Source organism: Lepidochelys kempii, chromosome 1, assembly GCF_965140265.1.
Source record: "Lepidochelys kempii isolate rLepKem1 chromosome 1, rLepKem1.hap2, whole genome shotgun sequence".
Classification (NCBI taxonomy): domain Eukaryota; kingdom Metazoa; phylum Chordata; order Testudines; family Cheloniidae; genus Lepidochelys; species Lepidochelys kempii.
In genome coordinates this window covers 65821423-65838801 of record NC_133256.1, presented here as the reverse complement: position 1 = coordinate 65838801, position 17379 = coordinate 65821423, and the positions used below count along the sequence as shown (strand labels likewise).

Genomic DNA, 17379 nt, shown 5'->3' with positions numbered 1-17379 from the left:
TAGAAGCCCAGTCAAGATCAAGGCCCCATTGTGCTGGACACCATACAAACAAATAGTAATAGCCAGTCCCTGCTCCAAAGAATTTACAATTTAGTTAGAGAGAAGAGGCAACAAGTGACTATGAGAAATAAAAGCAAAGAATGAGGGAGGATAAACAAAGGTAATGAAAACATGATCAGACTCTTGATCCTTTCTGAACATACCAATTTTTTTTAAATAAATAAACGTTGCTATCCCTTACAAACACATAACCAAGCACCAGTGGTTAGCTTTATATTACCACATGAACTATTGTTCATAAACTATCAATTAGCTTAACATACAGTCTTTACATCTATAGCTAGAAGAGGAGACTTTTGCTTTTTAAGCTGAGATACACCATCTTAAAAGTTTGGGGATGGCAGATATTTTTAAAGGCCATGTCTGACTGCTATGTGGCACTGGTGACATGGTGGCTTTCTGAAGGATTCTCTCTTGTTTATATACCCATTTTAATAGCCCTGCTGTCATTCAGAGTACATCATCACTTCTCTTTGGTTGTGATAGACTGAAGTCAGTAGGGTTCTGTGAGAATGGGTTTGCCTATTGCAGGATCAATACCTTAAAGTTTGTCAGTAGATACTCAATCCTTTATACATGGTAGACTATGATGAGGAGGCGTGGCATCCCTCAGAGATTGACAAGGAGGGACTACAACCCACCCCTTGGGTTGCAGAGCCAGGAGGGTCATGCCTGCCCTGCCGGAAGCTAAGGGGTAGGACAAGAAGCGGAAGTATAAAAGGCAGGTCCTGCAGCTTAGTTGGGCTGGAGCCACTGAGGGAGATAGATATCTGCATTCTGCTTCCTACTGGAGCCCGAAGAGGACTCCATACCAAGGACTTTCCAGAGCTGCCGGTCGACCAAGATGCCGAGGAGCTGCTGGGGATGCTGCTGACCACCTACTGCAGGGAGATGGAGGACACCCATGGAATGAGGTACCCATCAAGGGGAAAGTAGGAAGTAGTCCATCAGAACTAGATGACAGTCTGGTTGGGCTTTGACCTGATACTAGGTCCGCGTGTTGCGGGAAGAGACCCGCTGACCTAGTTGTGGACCATTTCACCACTGTTAGGGCCCTGGGCTGAGACCCCGTCCCCTCATCCCCTGCCACTGGGGCAGCAGCCTCCACACTGTAGACCACGTGGGCTGCATTTGTCTGCAGTCTGCCAAAGTCAGGATGCTTGACTGTTGCTGCTCTGTCCTGACTATAGGTCAGAGCCTCCTACTTGTTTGTTGACCCATCCTGCCAGAGGGCCTGCACTTATAAACTTCATTGCACTTGCCCTGACTGCTGTCCAGAGCCCCTCACTTGGTGGTGCCCCACACTGCCTAAGGGCCTGGGCACCTACACTTGGTGCTGCTTGGCCCAGGTCAGGTGGCCTCAGCTTTAAAGACAGCTAATTCCCCTCTGAGTGAGTGCTGTAACAAGGATGTGACTGTGAGGAGGCATGGCCTCCCTCAGAGATTGATAAAGAGGGTTGGCCATGCACCCTTACATAGACACAAATACAATCTGAATCCAGGACATATATCCTAATTTTGGCCACTTTTGGACCACCATGTTACCAAATGTGAAAAAAATTACCATTTCTCTCACATTTTTGCCATCAAGCACTAATGTTACATTTAAAAACTCTTTGCCTGCCAGGGAAAGATCATGTCTGTTCTCTACTGATAGGGGAAACCAACTGAATATCACTTTCTGTTTCAAAAGGTTAATATTATGCTGTCGTCATACACCTTAATCCTCGTGGGAGGCTGAATGTTTTTCCATTCCTCCTGAAGGCCATCATTGCTACTTCTGCTTGCCAAGATTCAGCTATCAGATCATCACAAACCTCTCCCTCGCTACATAGTAGGCTGAGATCTCCGAGGAAACCTAACTTTGGATATGGATTTAGAGATGTTTTTGTAGGAAGGTGTAGGAAATGCCTCATGTGGGATTTGCCCTAGGTCGGATAACCAGCAGGGGACATTACTGTTTGAGTAATGGCACCATGGACTATGATTTTGCCAATTGCTGACTTTATGTTTTAGTGTATTATTAGTACCTTCAAGTCAGAGATTTCCTGGATGGAGTTCTCACTTATCCCAATTTATGAGGAATCCACATTCTTCTATGATTTTGAGTGTCACAAAAATATCATCCTTGGCTTTCTGCCTGAGTGATGCTCCATTACAAGATAATTCAAGAGAGAATAAATAAAGATGCCCCTTTGTCTGAAAGCTGCCTCTATGACTATGAGAACTTTGGCATAGACTACTGGGAACACAGAGAGATGCAGTTAGATTTTTTCCAGGTTCACAGTCAATAATAATTTTAAAAAATCACTAAGAGATTCTGTTTGAAGATGACTTTTAGAGTCTTCATGTTGAACTTTAATTTCTCCAGATGCCTGATCAAGAGCCTCAAGTTCCAGATTGTGCTGTTGTTTTTTAATACTTTGAGGATCATAATTAAAATAGAATATAGACCTTAAAAATTCTCTGTTGGAGGAACTTTCTCGGTTCCTCTGATTTGCATGTGTTGAAATAAGCAGCTGAGTCACCTTGGTACGCATCACCTTTGAACTTGTATCTTCATCTGTTACAGAGATCTGCTTGAGTACTATGCCATAACAAAATGGCATTCTGTTTTACAGCAAGACTTGTAGTCTCTCTGGGTTTTTTCCCCAAAGATTTTGCCATTACTCGTCCACAGGTTTCCCAAATAACCTCCCTGGATTTGGTTAGAAGCTACTTTGCCTGGCCATTAGCTTCCTACAATCTGAATCATATTCCTTTGAGAAACTGCATTACATACTACAGAACTGGTCAAGAAGCCAAAGGGCATCCACAGGCACAACCAAAATGGAAGTGCAATCGTTCTGAGAGATGTTGTCTACTACTTTATCCTCATGCTTTATTAAGGAGGAGCTACAGTAAGACATTCCACAGTCTAAAAAAACAGCTCAGGCAAAGCAGGTAGATGCTACTTCTGCCCTTAAGACTACTGAGGAAGCCTCATCATTTCTCTTAAAGATAAATCACACAATATGTCTGTCCATGAATTCCTTGGGACAAAATCTCCACTCCATAAATGATAGAGCCTTTCATTTAGGCAGACATGGGTGCAGACATTTAGAAAGATGACCAATCTAGTTGTAGACGTAAACATTATGAACTATCTTGGGCTATTCAGAGAGCCATTTTGGTTTCCTGAAGCCTTTTGCTTTAATTAATACAGAACTTCATATATGATTTCTACTAAACCTTAATTTGCTTTTGTTTTATATTAGACCTCTGCTCTTAGTCTTTCTGTGTGCATGGAAAGAAAAGGTGTGGGGTTTTTTGGCTCAGCTGTCTAAATCGTTTGGATCTTAGAATAAAATATAACAGGGATCCGAAACAACTGATCCCCAAAGGTTGTCTGATGGTTCTAAAAGTGACCAATGGACTTCTGAATAAGACATTGATTTGCTTTATTTTTCTTGTAATGAAAAATGTTGCTTTGACTATTAAGGGGCCAAAATGGATAAGTAGCACCACATGTAACTATACTTGTTGTCCTTCAGTAGGAAAAACCGCATAAGGAGTTAAGGAAGTAAAAAATTGTTCTTAAGAGAAAGAGAACTCTAATTTTTTTTTTCTTTGTGCTACCTGCTACTGTACAGGTACATCACACACCATGCTTCATAGGTTTCAGGCATGTAATTTAGCTAAAATGATACAATGGCAGAGCTTTAAACTTATTTGTTAAGTTCTCAAGTGACTCTGTGCAGATCCAGCTGAAGATGCATACAAAGCAGTTAATTTGCTACCACCAAGGAAAAAAACGTTATAACATGAAAAACATTCCCTCCCTTAGCTCAAAATTATCTAGTGCCTAGGGAGCCCAAGTATTTGTAAAGCTGGTATCATGCATATGCTTCCAGCGTAACTGCTACTCATATACACATGGCATCCATCTCTATGTAAAAATAGACTTAATTGTCCCTAGTATGATTATGTGAAAATCTCTGCTCTGGACATTTAATACAAAATAAATAAGTAAAAGGACAAATGTTATGTTGGAGAATTACTGTTACATTACTGGCAGGGTTTGCAGACAGAATTTGCTCTGCATCATGGCTGTCAACAAAATAGTTTATTTCTACCTTCTAAATAGAAACAGTGGTCTTTTTGTAGTATGATATTTGGTACTTCTCATAGCTGCTTAATCAAATTCAGTGCTGTTTCCATCAGGAAATGCTTGAACTGGAATTTCATTTCCCATTTGTTCTCATTTTTCTTTTTCGATTGCCATTCCTCCCTTCTTCACCCATATCAGCCGTCCTAGAACCTAATTGACTGGCAAGGCAGGAGAGGAGTCATTTTTGAAGCTACGCTCATTAATGGTTTTGGGTGAGCTGCAGCGGTACTCTACAGCTTAGTGTAATATTCAGCTTGCTACTGGCAAAAGAGTGCAATACCTAGGCAAAGCACCTGATCTCAGATTTTTCAGCATTTTGAAAAATTCCAAGCCTATGGCATGTCCAGACCTCTGGTCTGGTAGTTCATGCAGAATAGTGGTCCATTAAAATACTGATGCAATTGCACAAAACTAAAGCAAACACACAAACAAGAGGAATGCCTAATCTGAAATTATCTGAATCTCCGTGCTAATGTTTGCATCAGAGGAAATGGCGACATTAGCAATGATCTTAATTCCAGATGAAAAATGTGTGTATAACTTTAATAAAAATGAATTCTTCTTGCAAAGGAGCACAAAAATCTGTAACATGCTAGAAATTTGACATCCCTCATGAATTATAACAACAAACACTATAACTGCTCAAGGTCTTTATTTTTGTAATGCTTATGATTATCCATTTTCCTCCACAAGTCTACAGGCTCTTAAGTGTTCCTTCTGGTGGAAAAAAAGTCACTCTGTAAAATGACACCTTGCTGGTACATATACCTATTCACAATATGACTTCTATGTCATATTTACTTAGCATACTAGTCAAAACAAGATTTAAGCTATTCTTCCACATAGTTATTTCCATACAAAAATAAAGGTGCATTCCTCCTCCTTGTCTATCTACCTACAGAACTGTGGTAGACACTATCAGAAGTATACAATTTAACTTTTGTTTTCTAAAGAGTAAGTCTTAACCCATGTTTATTTACAGGTTTTTCCATGACCGTCTGCCTCTCTTGGTATTGTATAACCACTAGCTTTGGATCTTGAACTTTGACTTTAAGTAAGCTGGGCTCACCACCAGTAATAGCTGGGCAGGAGGAAGATCTGTTATATGCAGCTTTTCTCTTTTCTAACAGAAAAACAGAGAAGAAAGTTTACTTTACTAGAACAATGTACCTGTAATATTCATTGTGATATATCACTGTTCCCCTGTTGGGTTTGCTAGCAATGCACTCTGAGCCAGAAATTCCTATTTCAAAGCCTCAAGAGGCCTGACCTCTTTCTTTCCATTAGGTCTTTGGCTTCTGAACACTTACTCAAATATCATTTATGTAAATAAATTAGCAGTTTAACTATTTGATTCAATAAGAGTACTTCTTAGGGAGCCAGAGTTGGGGATAAAGAAAGGTTTCAATAAACCTCACTGTAACCTATAAGCCTCTGCCCTTCTGACAAGTTGACATCACATATTTAGCAGCTAATTTCTTAAAACACAATCAAGTGTAAACAGTGACAGCAATCCTGTAGAGTGCACCTGCATTACAAAATGCTCCTATGATATATTACTATGGATACTTTCAGACACTAGAACCTACTGGTCTACATCATGTTCAAGTGAATTCAGTGGCAGCTGGATCTTCCGATCTGCCTCCAACATTTGCAGCCACAGTTCAATGCATCTGCACACCTTCAGGGAGTGTTTCAGAGGCTTACTGACCCTCTGGACAGAGTACTGAAACTAACATCTACAGTATCTTCGGGGCTATGTATTGGCAGCCTGTAGAATGAGAAATTGGAACGAAAATTAAAAAAAGATAAGCACTGAAGTAAAAAGACATAAGAAAAGAAATATGAAAATGGCCAATACACATGAATAAAGAAAAGGTAACTCTTTAACCAATTAACTGTTCTCCAGTAGAAAAAGTGACATTAGGTATTCTGAACTTCAAAATGGAAAACAGAGAAGGGAGAGGAAATTATATATGAAACATAAAATGTCTTCTCTAATATTTAATAGAAATAGGCAATCAAAACTCATTTCGTATAGACTGTTCATATTCAGTCTCTTTTTTTCCAAGAAAATCTGAGCTGTAGCATTTAATAAGTGAAAGTTTTACAAAATCATTTTTTATTTTATTTTTCTTATGGGTAGCATATCTTTTATAAAACAATCAGCAAATGTCATCTTTGAGTATAGTGGACTCTTCAATCCCAAACTACAAATCTAATGAGGACAAAAGTGGAGAATAAAGTATTTCAGACACAGAGGATTATTAACTACAGTATGTGCATTTCTGTTGCTTTGTATTTTCTGATTTTGAAGGGGGAAAGCACAGAGTTTTCTAAATGCTTTCAGTGTCACTGCTAGCCAACTCTAGCTCTGATGATAACATGCATCTTTGATGACATGGATGAACACATCTAAAATTCAAGTCTTCCTTCTAGCAAAGCTGTAATCCTGTACAGGAGGTCAAGGAAAATACGCCTATTAAACCCAACCAGTTAGAAGCTGTAAGCAACATTTTCCTATTAGGATTTCTCTCTCTGCTTTGCTATCTGATTTCTACAGGGATATGCACCTGTTTACCATGCTAAATCCTGTTGTTCATATTTTGCTTCTAACACATTTCCTTTGTTCATTTCCTAGTGGTAGACAAACAGAATTGGTGTTACTGGTAGCATTCTCCAAAGACACAGTCAATACAGATGCAGCTAATCCCCTACTGCTTATTATTCAGCAATCAGTGCCTGCCAGTAGGATTTGGGAGTCCCAAAAGACTGTGTTAAAAGGAAAGGGTTAAATTCAGCTTGCTTCTCTGCTCTTGAGACTATTCATCATATTCATGGAACCAATTCCATGGAGGGAGCTAAGGTTGCCAGTTAAGTTAAACTAAGCTAGATGGATAGGAGTCCAAGAGAAGGAGATAACCGTAAGGATCTAAAGAAGCGTTCTTTTAAGGGTGGAAAGCAATTTGAGCAAAGATGTTTCTTTTAATCAGATTTATAGTTTCAGATATGCCTTGTAAAAAGTTCCATTTGGTAGATATCACCTGTAGAGCTACACTACCTAAAAAAATATCATATTAAAAGTAACTTTCTGGGTTACGTAAGTCAAAACATTAAAGTTAACTTATTCACTTTCTCTATTCCTCCCTCCATAACACCCACAAATTAAAATTAAAAAAACAACTATTAACTGACAATTTTTCAGAGATAAATTGAATCACAAAGGCCTACAGAGGGGAACCTGAGATCTTTGAGGATAGATTTAAATAGAGAGTTAAAATCCTTCTAAAATGCCACATGAAGATCTTCAAACACAGTAATGGGCTAGGCGCTGAAATGCCTGACTTGCCAACCTAGCATTTAGAATTTTTTTGGTCTGCCCAATACTTAGGCCCATCCACCAAAATCATGGAAAGAATCAAGTGTTTGGGACAGAGCAAAGAAAGACAATAAACATCTTGGCCGTTTATTGTGTATGCTTTCATGCTCACAAGCCATGCTGGGAGCTCTCTGAGCCAGTCCCTTTGACTTTGTTGTACAGCTACACATGAAGCTTACTTTTGTCTTTCCTCATTTACAGTCTTTAAAAAAGGAAGCAAATTTCTATCTTGACTTCATTGAGAATACTTATATGCTTAAAAGTAAGCATGTGCTTAAGTACTTTACTGAATTGGGGCCTATGCTAATGACGTTTTTATACACAGAAAAGCTGTTGCTGGTGCAGAGCTGAATTTTGCCTATCACAGTTTGGGCAAAGGTGGAATTTTGGGAAGGAGGAAATTTCTGTTTGACAGGTAGACTTAAAATAATGATGCCTGTTAGAAAGGCTGGCAGGGATGGATAGTTTGAATAAGTCCCCGGGAAAGGGACTAGTTTCAGGGGGCAGGTTAGTCAGGTAAAGGTAAAAGATAAAGTCAATTTATCACATCTCTCTGCAATTTATCATATTGAGATCAGCTTCACATATGTATATGTTAAATTCATAAGGATATTAGGGATATATATTATGGGGACAAAACTGTCATCCTACAAATGGATGAAAAAGATTTAATTATGCTGTTACTATACTGTAATTCTAAAAGCACAAAGCAGCCATATCAAAATTGGGAGTATGGGAATAAAGCTCACAAGACTTGCATGACAGAACATAAGATACAAGGCTTGCTTTGACCCTGTACACCTCCCACGCTGCAATCAAGTGAACTGACAACAAGCCAGAGGTGTTCACTGCTTGAGCAGGTGAAAAAGGTGATTGTAAGAAGTGTGAATATAATTCTGTATCCATAACACATTCATCCCAATGTGCAAGGGCATCTGTTAAAATGCTTTCTCTTAACAAGCAGCTTTAGAGATCCCTATGACAGCAGCTGAAGAATCATAGACAGAGGATAAATTAACAAGGAGCTATGACGTGGCACAATGAAAGTGGAGAACATCTATTGTGAGGAACACAGATCATGAATAAAAGTGGTGATAATTTAGTAGCAAATAAATACTTTGAGGACCAGCTGTTACTCTCTGTTACATGGAGCAAAATCTGCTTTAAGAGTTTCCAAACCTCTGATAGAATTTGCTGTGTTTTTCTTCTGCTTTAAGGGAGGCCTCTTAGTGGAATGTGGGAGCCATGGCTCTGTGGCGTGCAGGTAGGAGCAGAGAAGGTAATGAGCAGAAGAGGGTAATGAGTATGCAGCCCTTTCTCTCTAGCATGCTCCTCTCAAGTGCAAATCTACCTGGGAGTCACCCACCAAAATCACAGAAAGGGTCAAGAGTTCGGGATAGAAAAAATAAAGTTCCCCCGCCCCATTTATTATACATATACTCTTTCAGTGCTCACAAACCAAATTTTGCATTCAGGCCCTCATATTCAGCAGGTACTAGTGGTCTTGCTTGCAATTTGATTTGATCACATCACTCCTCCCTTCAAATCTTGACCACGCCTTTGTCAGCTTCTTGCACAAATGCCTCTGCCTTCTTCCTTGCCCCCCTCCCATGACCTCCTTGAACTCATCTGAAAGACCACTACTCTTCCCACATTTAATTCTCTTTTGAAGACCTACATCTAATATACTGTCTACAATTCTTAGTTGACTATATGTATCAATATATATCCCTCTTGCATATATAAATACAAGTAAATAAAGGGTTATTATACATATATAATATACAGGGATATCTATCTATCTATCTATCTGTCCATCCTTGTATTTATTTTCCCAGGCATTCAGGAATGGAAAGTTCTTGCCCAAGCAGCTCACAGTCTCAGGACAGATAGATAGATAGGACTTGCCATAATATATCTCCCTCTTTATTCTTCTTCTTTCCCTAACCTCTGTCAACCTATCTATCTGTCCTGAGACTGTGAGCTGCTTGGGCAAGAACTTTCCATTCTGGAATGCCTGGGAAAGTGCCCAGCACATCATGAGCGTTACCATAAACTAACTAACTAATCAAAATTGGCTAAAATGTTCAAATATGGGTTTCTGAGGTTGGTCAACTAAGTGTGTATTCAAGCACCTAATGAGGATTGAGGTGCCTAAATATAGATATAGATTTGAACCTTTAGATGCAAACATTTGAAGATTTTGGACTTAGATCCTAAATAGTGACTTCCTAGCTCTTCTCATGGCAAGGTGGGAAAATATCCTTTGCAGACAATTCTGCTATCAAATATAAGCAAAACTGCAGAGCCAAACATCCAAATGGATTGTTTTTGTTTCTGTGGCAAATAGAACTCAGCCTATTTTCATAATGAAATCTTACATAAAAGCGTTTTTATTTGTGATATCTGCTACTTCTCACACTCATGTTTTCAGGAACATGGTTTTTAAATTTCTTGGATGACATGCTATAACTTGTCATGCCCAGTTGGGCTGAATCACTCGGCAAGAAATTTGCACATGGTTAATGAAACACCTTGCATCCACCAAGTAGACAGGAAAGAAGAGCTAATTTAAAGAAACTTGCTTATAATCCTATCCCCTCCATGAAGGTAGAGAGTATCACTGATGCTAGAGACTGGCCTATGGGGCCCCTAATGGCATTGTCCAGACATGGAGAACAGCAAACAATCTCCTATCCATACTGGTACAGGGCAAGAAAGCAGCAAGAGCTGACAGAGAATCTAAGACAGTGCTGGCCATAAGAGTCTGAGGTACTTACATCTACTCAGAACATAACTCTATTAAAAAACAGATACCCAACATACTATGGGTCTTATGCAAACAAACCAGAGTATACACATAAGGCCCAATCCTACAATCTTGATTCGAGCAACAGTACCATTGACAATAATGGGAGCTTTGTCTGAATCTGGACTGCAAATTCTGACTCATCATTCTCTAGAATGCAAGACCCACAATCTCTAGACAAGGGGTCGGCAACCTTTCAGAAGTGGTGTACCGAGTCTTCATTTATTCACTTTAATTTAAGGTTTCGCGTGCCAGTAATATATTTTAACGTTTTTTTAGAAGGTCTCTCTATAAGTCTATATATTATATAACTAAACTATTGTCATATGTAAAGTAAACAAGGTTTTCAAAACGTTTAAGAAGCTTCATTTAAAATTAAATTAAAATGCTGATCTTATGCCACCGGCCCGTTCAGCCTGCTGCCAGCCTGGGGTTCTGTTCGCCTACGCTGGCAGCAGGCTGAGCAGGGCCTGGGGCCGGGAGCCGGCTGGCAAGGGGCTGGAAGCAAGAACCCCAGACTGGCAGTGGTCTGAGCAGGGCTGGCGGCCGGGACCCCAGACGGGCAGTGGGCTGAGCGGCTCAGCCTGCTGCTGGTCTGGGGTTCAGTCCGCCGGTTTCTGCCAGCCAGGGTCCCGGCTGCCGGCCCTGCTCAGCCCGCTGCCAGTCTGGGATCCTGCCCCTGCCCACATAGAGTGGGTACCTACCTTCTCCCTGGTTCTAGCTCATTCTCTTCCTCTCTCTCTCTGCATTGAGCTGAGGGTGGGAGTGCACTGAGCACAGGGCTGGGGGTGAAGAAGCAGGCTGGGGTGTATGGTCTGGCCAGGAGCTAGAATGAGGGAGGGGACTCAGGGTTGGGGTTTAGGTGTGGAGTGCTTACTTGGGCAGCTCCTATTTGGTGCGAGGGGTGCAGGTGGGAATGTGGTGAGTGGGGGGGGGGCGTGCAGGAGCTCCCGTTTGGTGCTCAGGGTGGGGGTGCGAATGTGAGGGGTGCAAGAATCAGGACATAGGGTGTGAGGGGGCTGGGTATGTGTGGGGGGTACTAGAGTCAGGGTTGGGATCATGGGGGGGTGCAGAGATCAGGGCAGGAGGCTAGGGTGTGTGGGAGGTGCAGGGGTCAGGGCAGAGGGCTGGGTGTGTGGGGGGTGCAGGGATCAGGGCAGAGGGCTGGGGGTGTGTAAGGGGGGTGCAGGGGTCAGGGCAGAGGGCTGGGGGTGTGGGCTGGGGTTGTGGGGGTGCTCTCAGCCCCCTGCCCAGAGCGGTTCACAGCAGGGGGCTGGAGGGCATATGCCCTGATTCCACCCCCCGTCCCCACCTCGTCTCCGCCTCCTCCCTAGAGCAGCAAGCGCACTGCAGCTCCGCTTCTCCCCCTCCCTCGCAAGGGTCATCAGCTGATGGGCGGCAGGGAGGGACAGGAGGGGCAGGAACGCAGCACTCTGGGGGAAGAGGAGGGGGAGCTCGCCTGCCCTGCAGCAACAGCCGGCGTGGGGGCGGAGAAGAGCAGGTCGGGGCGGGCAGGATTTTTAATGGCTCGCTGCTGCCTGCTGGAGTCCCGGCCTGGGTTCAGCAGGGGGCTGAGTGGGGCCGGTGACTCAGCAGACAGCAGCATGCCATTAAACATCGGCTTGCGTGCCATCTTTGGCACGCGTGCCAGAGGTTGCAGACCCCTGCTCTAGACCCACTGGTTCATAAACCTTGGCTCTCCAGTAATTTAGGTGCTATTTTTAAAGTATAATTTTAAGTGGCAAAAAGGATTTGTTTAAAAAGGAAAGCACCCTCATGAATGGAGCCCTTTAGGTAAGAATTTCAATGTCGGACAAATGTCAAGGTAAGGCAAACTTTATACTTAACAACCTTAATTATGCCTTTTTTTTACATACACAGAAAAACACCATTCACTAAAAAAGTTATTTATTCAGAGGTCATTCTGAAAAAATAAAGGCAAAAACCCTAACAAAAAAAACATTTACACATGCACACACATTATACACAGACTAAAACACAGAGGCAGTAAATAGGATGTCTGACATATACCTGCCTTACTTAAGGGCAAAATTTAAAAAAACTAAAAACAACTCCGCCCAAACATTTAGTGGTTACAGAAAACACCCAATCCACCTTTTGAGTAAGTTGCTGCCTTTCCCACTGTTCAATCACAAATCCCTGCAAGATCAGCTTATTGCTTTGATAAAGGGCTGTGGTTAAGCACAGGTGGATTTTTTAATTCTGACATCAAGCAAAAATAAAAGAAAATCCTATGCAATGCAAAGGCTAACAAAGGATGTTTCATTTCCAATAAAAGCTAAACAACAATGCATTTCAGCACAACTTTCCCCCATTTAGCTTTATCAAAAATACCCAGCAAGTATTTTTCACCATTTAGCTTTATCAGTAATAAATAATTAAAGCAAACACTTCATGTTAAATTCTGTCATATAAGTAAATATGGGAGTACATCTCCCTTGAGAAAATGAATGGGCTGAATTTTCAGAGATACTGAGCAACTACAATTCTCTTAGACCCCCCTCAAAGTTGTAGTTGCACTGCACCTCTCAAGAACTGGCTCAATGGCAGTTTTGCATGGGTAAAGAGAGCAGGATTTGGCTTCTATTGTCCAGGGCATGTGCACTCCTAGAAAAAATTATACATGAGGAACATGGAAAACAACTACAAAAAAGAAGGCAGTTTCTACTAGGTATAAGCTGCTGATGATGACAAATGCTGTTATTTGTTAAAAATCATTTACTTAGTTAGGGATTGGTCCTGCTTTGAGCAGGGGGCTGGACTAGATGACTTCCTGAGGTCCCTTCCAACCATGATATTCTATGATACTTTGTTTTCTTTTTCATTCCACTGTTTCACAGGCTATTTTCTAACTCAGAAAAAAATGATGTGATATGCTTTTGTTAGATGACATAGGTATAATAACAAAATGATATACTGATTTCTATAGAGGTCACCCTTTTCATTAATTACTAGAAACCCACAATATTCATCAAACATGGCAAAACCTGAACAGTTATTTCTTTAGTTATGTTACTCTGTATGTGATCATCACTTCCACTCTTTTCTTCTTTAATTACAGATTTAATAAATCAAAATTATTTCTAACCACCATCATGTGACATCGTGTGACAGTGAGTTGGTATATATATGTCAATCTGTTTCTCGATCTCTCTCTCACTTTCACGCAAAAGAATAATGTTTCAAGCCCAATAAGTTTTGGTCAGATGCAGAAATCTCCACAGACAGACAGTGATTTGAGTGAATATCTTTCTTCTCTGAGCTGCTGGAGAATCCTCTCCCGCTGATTTCTACGTCTTGCAGTAAAGCAGATAATGACTAGATAAAGTATTTCATGTACTTTAGCAAAAACTGCCTTTTCAATAAATTTACACTAGGCAGTAACGAGCTATATTGTGTGGCAGTTAATCTGCTCTAAAAAAAGTAGGAAGAAATTCTTCTGCCTGGTTCTCAGGTATTAAGTCCGAACATCTTTTATGTTGACAGTTTAGCTCCAGGCTATAAAACAGAAGAACCTGTTCTACATCTACTGTTTAAAACAAGTGCAGAAAACCTAAACCCCCATCAATCTGCTGCCTTAGTTTTACGACTTATCTGTGGCAAAAATGAATCATAAGAAAGATTTGTCCTGATTCCACAGACAGATCCATCAACATGCTGGTGCTTGTGAACCATACAATTCCTACAGAGATTGGTGGCAGTAGCAGACTTGCAGTATTAAATGTGTTCAAGTGTTGAACTATGGATATTCATGTCTGATACATTTCAGTGAAAGTCTGCAGTAAGAGCATGTCCAGAAAACGTACATGCACACACACAGATACATTTTCATTTCTTTCATACCTCTACCCTCTCTGCATTGCATCCCATCTTTTATAAAGTTCTGTCAGGACTAATGCAAATATAGTAAGGCAGAGTGATTTAACTTTGAATATTATTCAGATGAAATTTTGGTTCAACTCTTCTGGAATATAAAATGCATACAAATCTGCAGTCTCTTTCTTCATCATGTTACTTGTAAGCCCTTTAAGAAATAATACAGTCTTATCAAGTTCTGCGCCATAGCCTTAAAAAATAAACCTAGGAAGATTCATAATCTTACATGTAAAATTCTGATCACAAGAGAAGACAGCTAGCAGATGAAGTATTTGCTCACCTGGCAGAAGCAGATCAACAGACTGAAGTCTACTTGTGATGGTGTGTAGGGTGAGGATAGCAAAGGAAAGCAAAGTCGGGAATGCTTGAAAAATAAAATATTTTTAGTTAACAAGTAGAAAAATAAAATGTTGGGAAAAGGGTCCATTTCAATTCTGAATCCCGCTCCCCAAATGGTCTCTGCTTTTGTATAAAACAACCTTTTTGAATGACCATCTCTAAGAGTAGGGCAGCAGTGTCACAGAAATGCATGAGGCCTCCAGTCAAGGACTAATCCTGTGAAGGATCTACTCAGGAAAAACTCCCATTGAAGTCAATGGGTAAATTATTCTATGTGCAAATGATAATGGGAGTGTCATAGTGGTGATTCAAATAGTTTCAGATAATAGTGTGTTGTCTCTGTATGTATCTTTCAGCACTTCATTTTGGATATACCGTGGCTCACTATTGACAGTAACTTCAAGGTAACAATGTACTAAAAGTCAAAACCAGAAATTATCTGCTAATGAGAGGAAAAAATGGGACCCACTCTCTTTCAAGTAAAAGTTTTGCCTTTGCTCTAATGTCTGAGGTGTGTCAGGGGATGTCTGAAAGGTGACATTAAAAAATAAATAAAAAGTTTTAGTATAGTTTAATGGCATTTATCCCACAAAGATTGGGAACAACTGTCCAATCTATTGATTATTTAAATATTTGTACAGAAAGTAAAAACAATTAATTATATAAGATAATAGGGGAAAAAACACCTACTCATGCAAAGTACTTGCAGTTTTTTTGACCTGATATCAAATTAATTTAATCTACTTTATGAAATTGCTTGAGGAAACATTCAGCTGTTTTCTGAAAGATTGACTTGGGGATTACTGAAGCTGTATAATTGTTCAAATGATCAGACTCAAAAAGAAACACTTTGTTTTACATTAATCTTACTGAAATGGGCAATGAATTTGAGAAATAGATTGCTGTCTAAAAGTCTTGCCAAAAAAATGTCTAGCTGAGAGCAACTGTAGCTCCTTTTCAATTTTTTTTATTTTGAACAATCTCATTTTCTTACTTTCAATCTTTATTCAACATCTGTTGTTTCCCCCTCCTCTGTAACATAATTATGCAGAATTCCAGTGTAAAACAGGTTGAGTAGGCAGCTTAAACATTTTTTCACACTGTTGCCCTGCAGATCTCTTTCTTTTTCTTTCTTTCTTTCTTTCTTTCTTTCTTTCTTTCTTTCTTTCTTTCTTTCTTTCTTTCTTTCTTTCTTTCTTTCTTTCTTTCTTTCTTTCTTTCTTCTTGTTTAATTTGTGTATGTTTCTATCCTGCTCTTAAAGTGTGCTCTCACAACATATGGAAGCACCTGAAAGTAATTCTGGGATATGCACATGTTTATAAGGCTACTATTATGGTATTCAGCACATCAAAGAGCAGAGTGAAAGGCATGTTATTTGTTTTGTTGAAGCAAAAGCAATTAATCTATGAGTCATCTTGTTACCACAGTCAAATTGATACTCCAGTGAGTTTTCCAGAGCTTTTAAAGAGATTCTTTATATAGGTTCACAGTCTTTCAGTATTCATAAATGTTCTCTTTTCTCCAACAGGCTTATTTTTGCCTTCCTAAATTTGACATAAAACATATATATCTTATCACATATATCTTAAAAGTAGTCATGCTTCTCTGATAAATACTTCTCATTTTGTAATACTTCATTTCAGTAAGGAGCACTTGAAATTCAACCTAAAAAAAAGTGGAAAATGTTACACTGACAAGTGTTCGCTCTGTCCAAAAGGTCCTCTGAAACACACAGCTCCTCCATGCAAACAGAGAGTGGTATAACATGCTCCGTTTTCCACGAATTTTCAGAGATCATTTATTAGGATGAATAAGGGGTCCTAATTCCAATGTACAAGTGAAAAATATGTTGTAACAAGTAGGAGCTAACCAAGAAAAACAACAAAATGGTCTAATTAATCTTCACTTTATCCATATTAGAATAAAAGGGTAAAAACAATGCAGAAGCGATTGAAGTCATATTCAAAAGAGGATACTAGATGGAAATTGTTAGGCGGGATCTCATCTTATATATGATGGATCACAAGTGCATAAAACACAGCAGATTCTGGAAAAATGTGTGCTAGAGCAATTCGATACTCCTATCTTCAGGTCTTAGTAAATATCTCACCTCAGATTATCCAGTGAATACTAAATTATTGTAAACAAGATGGATCCAAATCATTCTTAATAATTTAAAATAGAATATTTTATCCACAAGATTATGAATTAATAGTTCATCACGTTTGTGCTCTGAGGACTGAGAAAGGCTTTTTATGTTGGAATATGGTTTTTGTTTTAATATTATCACAGTTTGTTATACAGTATTTGTGGACACCTTTGTGTATTCTCTCCATATTTCTTGGCAGGCTGTTATGAAAATGTTGATTTTAATCTTTTTCCGGTTTGCTCTGCAGCGTGCAATTTTTATTCTATGTTGGGTTCCACTGACAGTTTATGTTACAGTGGGAAGAGATACTATCCCCTAGAACAGAATATCATTTGCAAGCCCCTTTCTGTTTTCTCACAAAAGATTACCTTATACTTTTTACTTTTAGTTTTTTAGTGCTGGAGACAAAACTTAATTTCCTAGTATTCCTAGTTAGCTTCTGCTCTTTAAAGAAGGTCATAAAATAGTGTGCAGCTCCTAAGCTTCAGGCTTTTCAGTAAAAGAGAAATCATGATATTCCACTAGGAGAGTCAGATGTAGATGAATAAAAGAATGCTTTTGAACTAAATATGAACAGAAAATATTTCAGAAAGCT

At 39.7% G+C, this 17379-nt stretch overlaps 1 protein-coding gene across 9 annotated transcripts in view; it reads right to left on the bottom strand.

The window, feature by feature from the left end:
* Window positions 1–17379, bottom strand: part of PCDH17 (protocadherin 17) — a 106489-nt gene that overhangs the window by 13303 nt on the left and 75807 nt on the right. For 6 of the 9 annotated variants that reach the window (XM_073346085.1, XM_073346104.1, XM_073346099.1 and 3 more), the window contains one exon: window positions 14576–14659. The exons of the other annotated variants lie outside the window; for them this stretch is intronic. In XM_073346085.1, the coding sequence (XP_073202186.1) occupies window positions 14576–14659 (84 nt within the window). The remainder of the gene's footprint in view (window positions 1–14575; window positions 14660–17379) is intronic. 9 annotated transcript variants of the gene reach the window in all.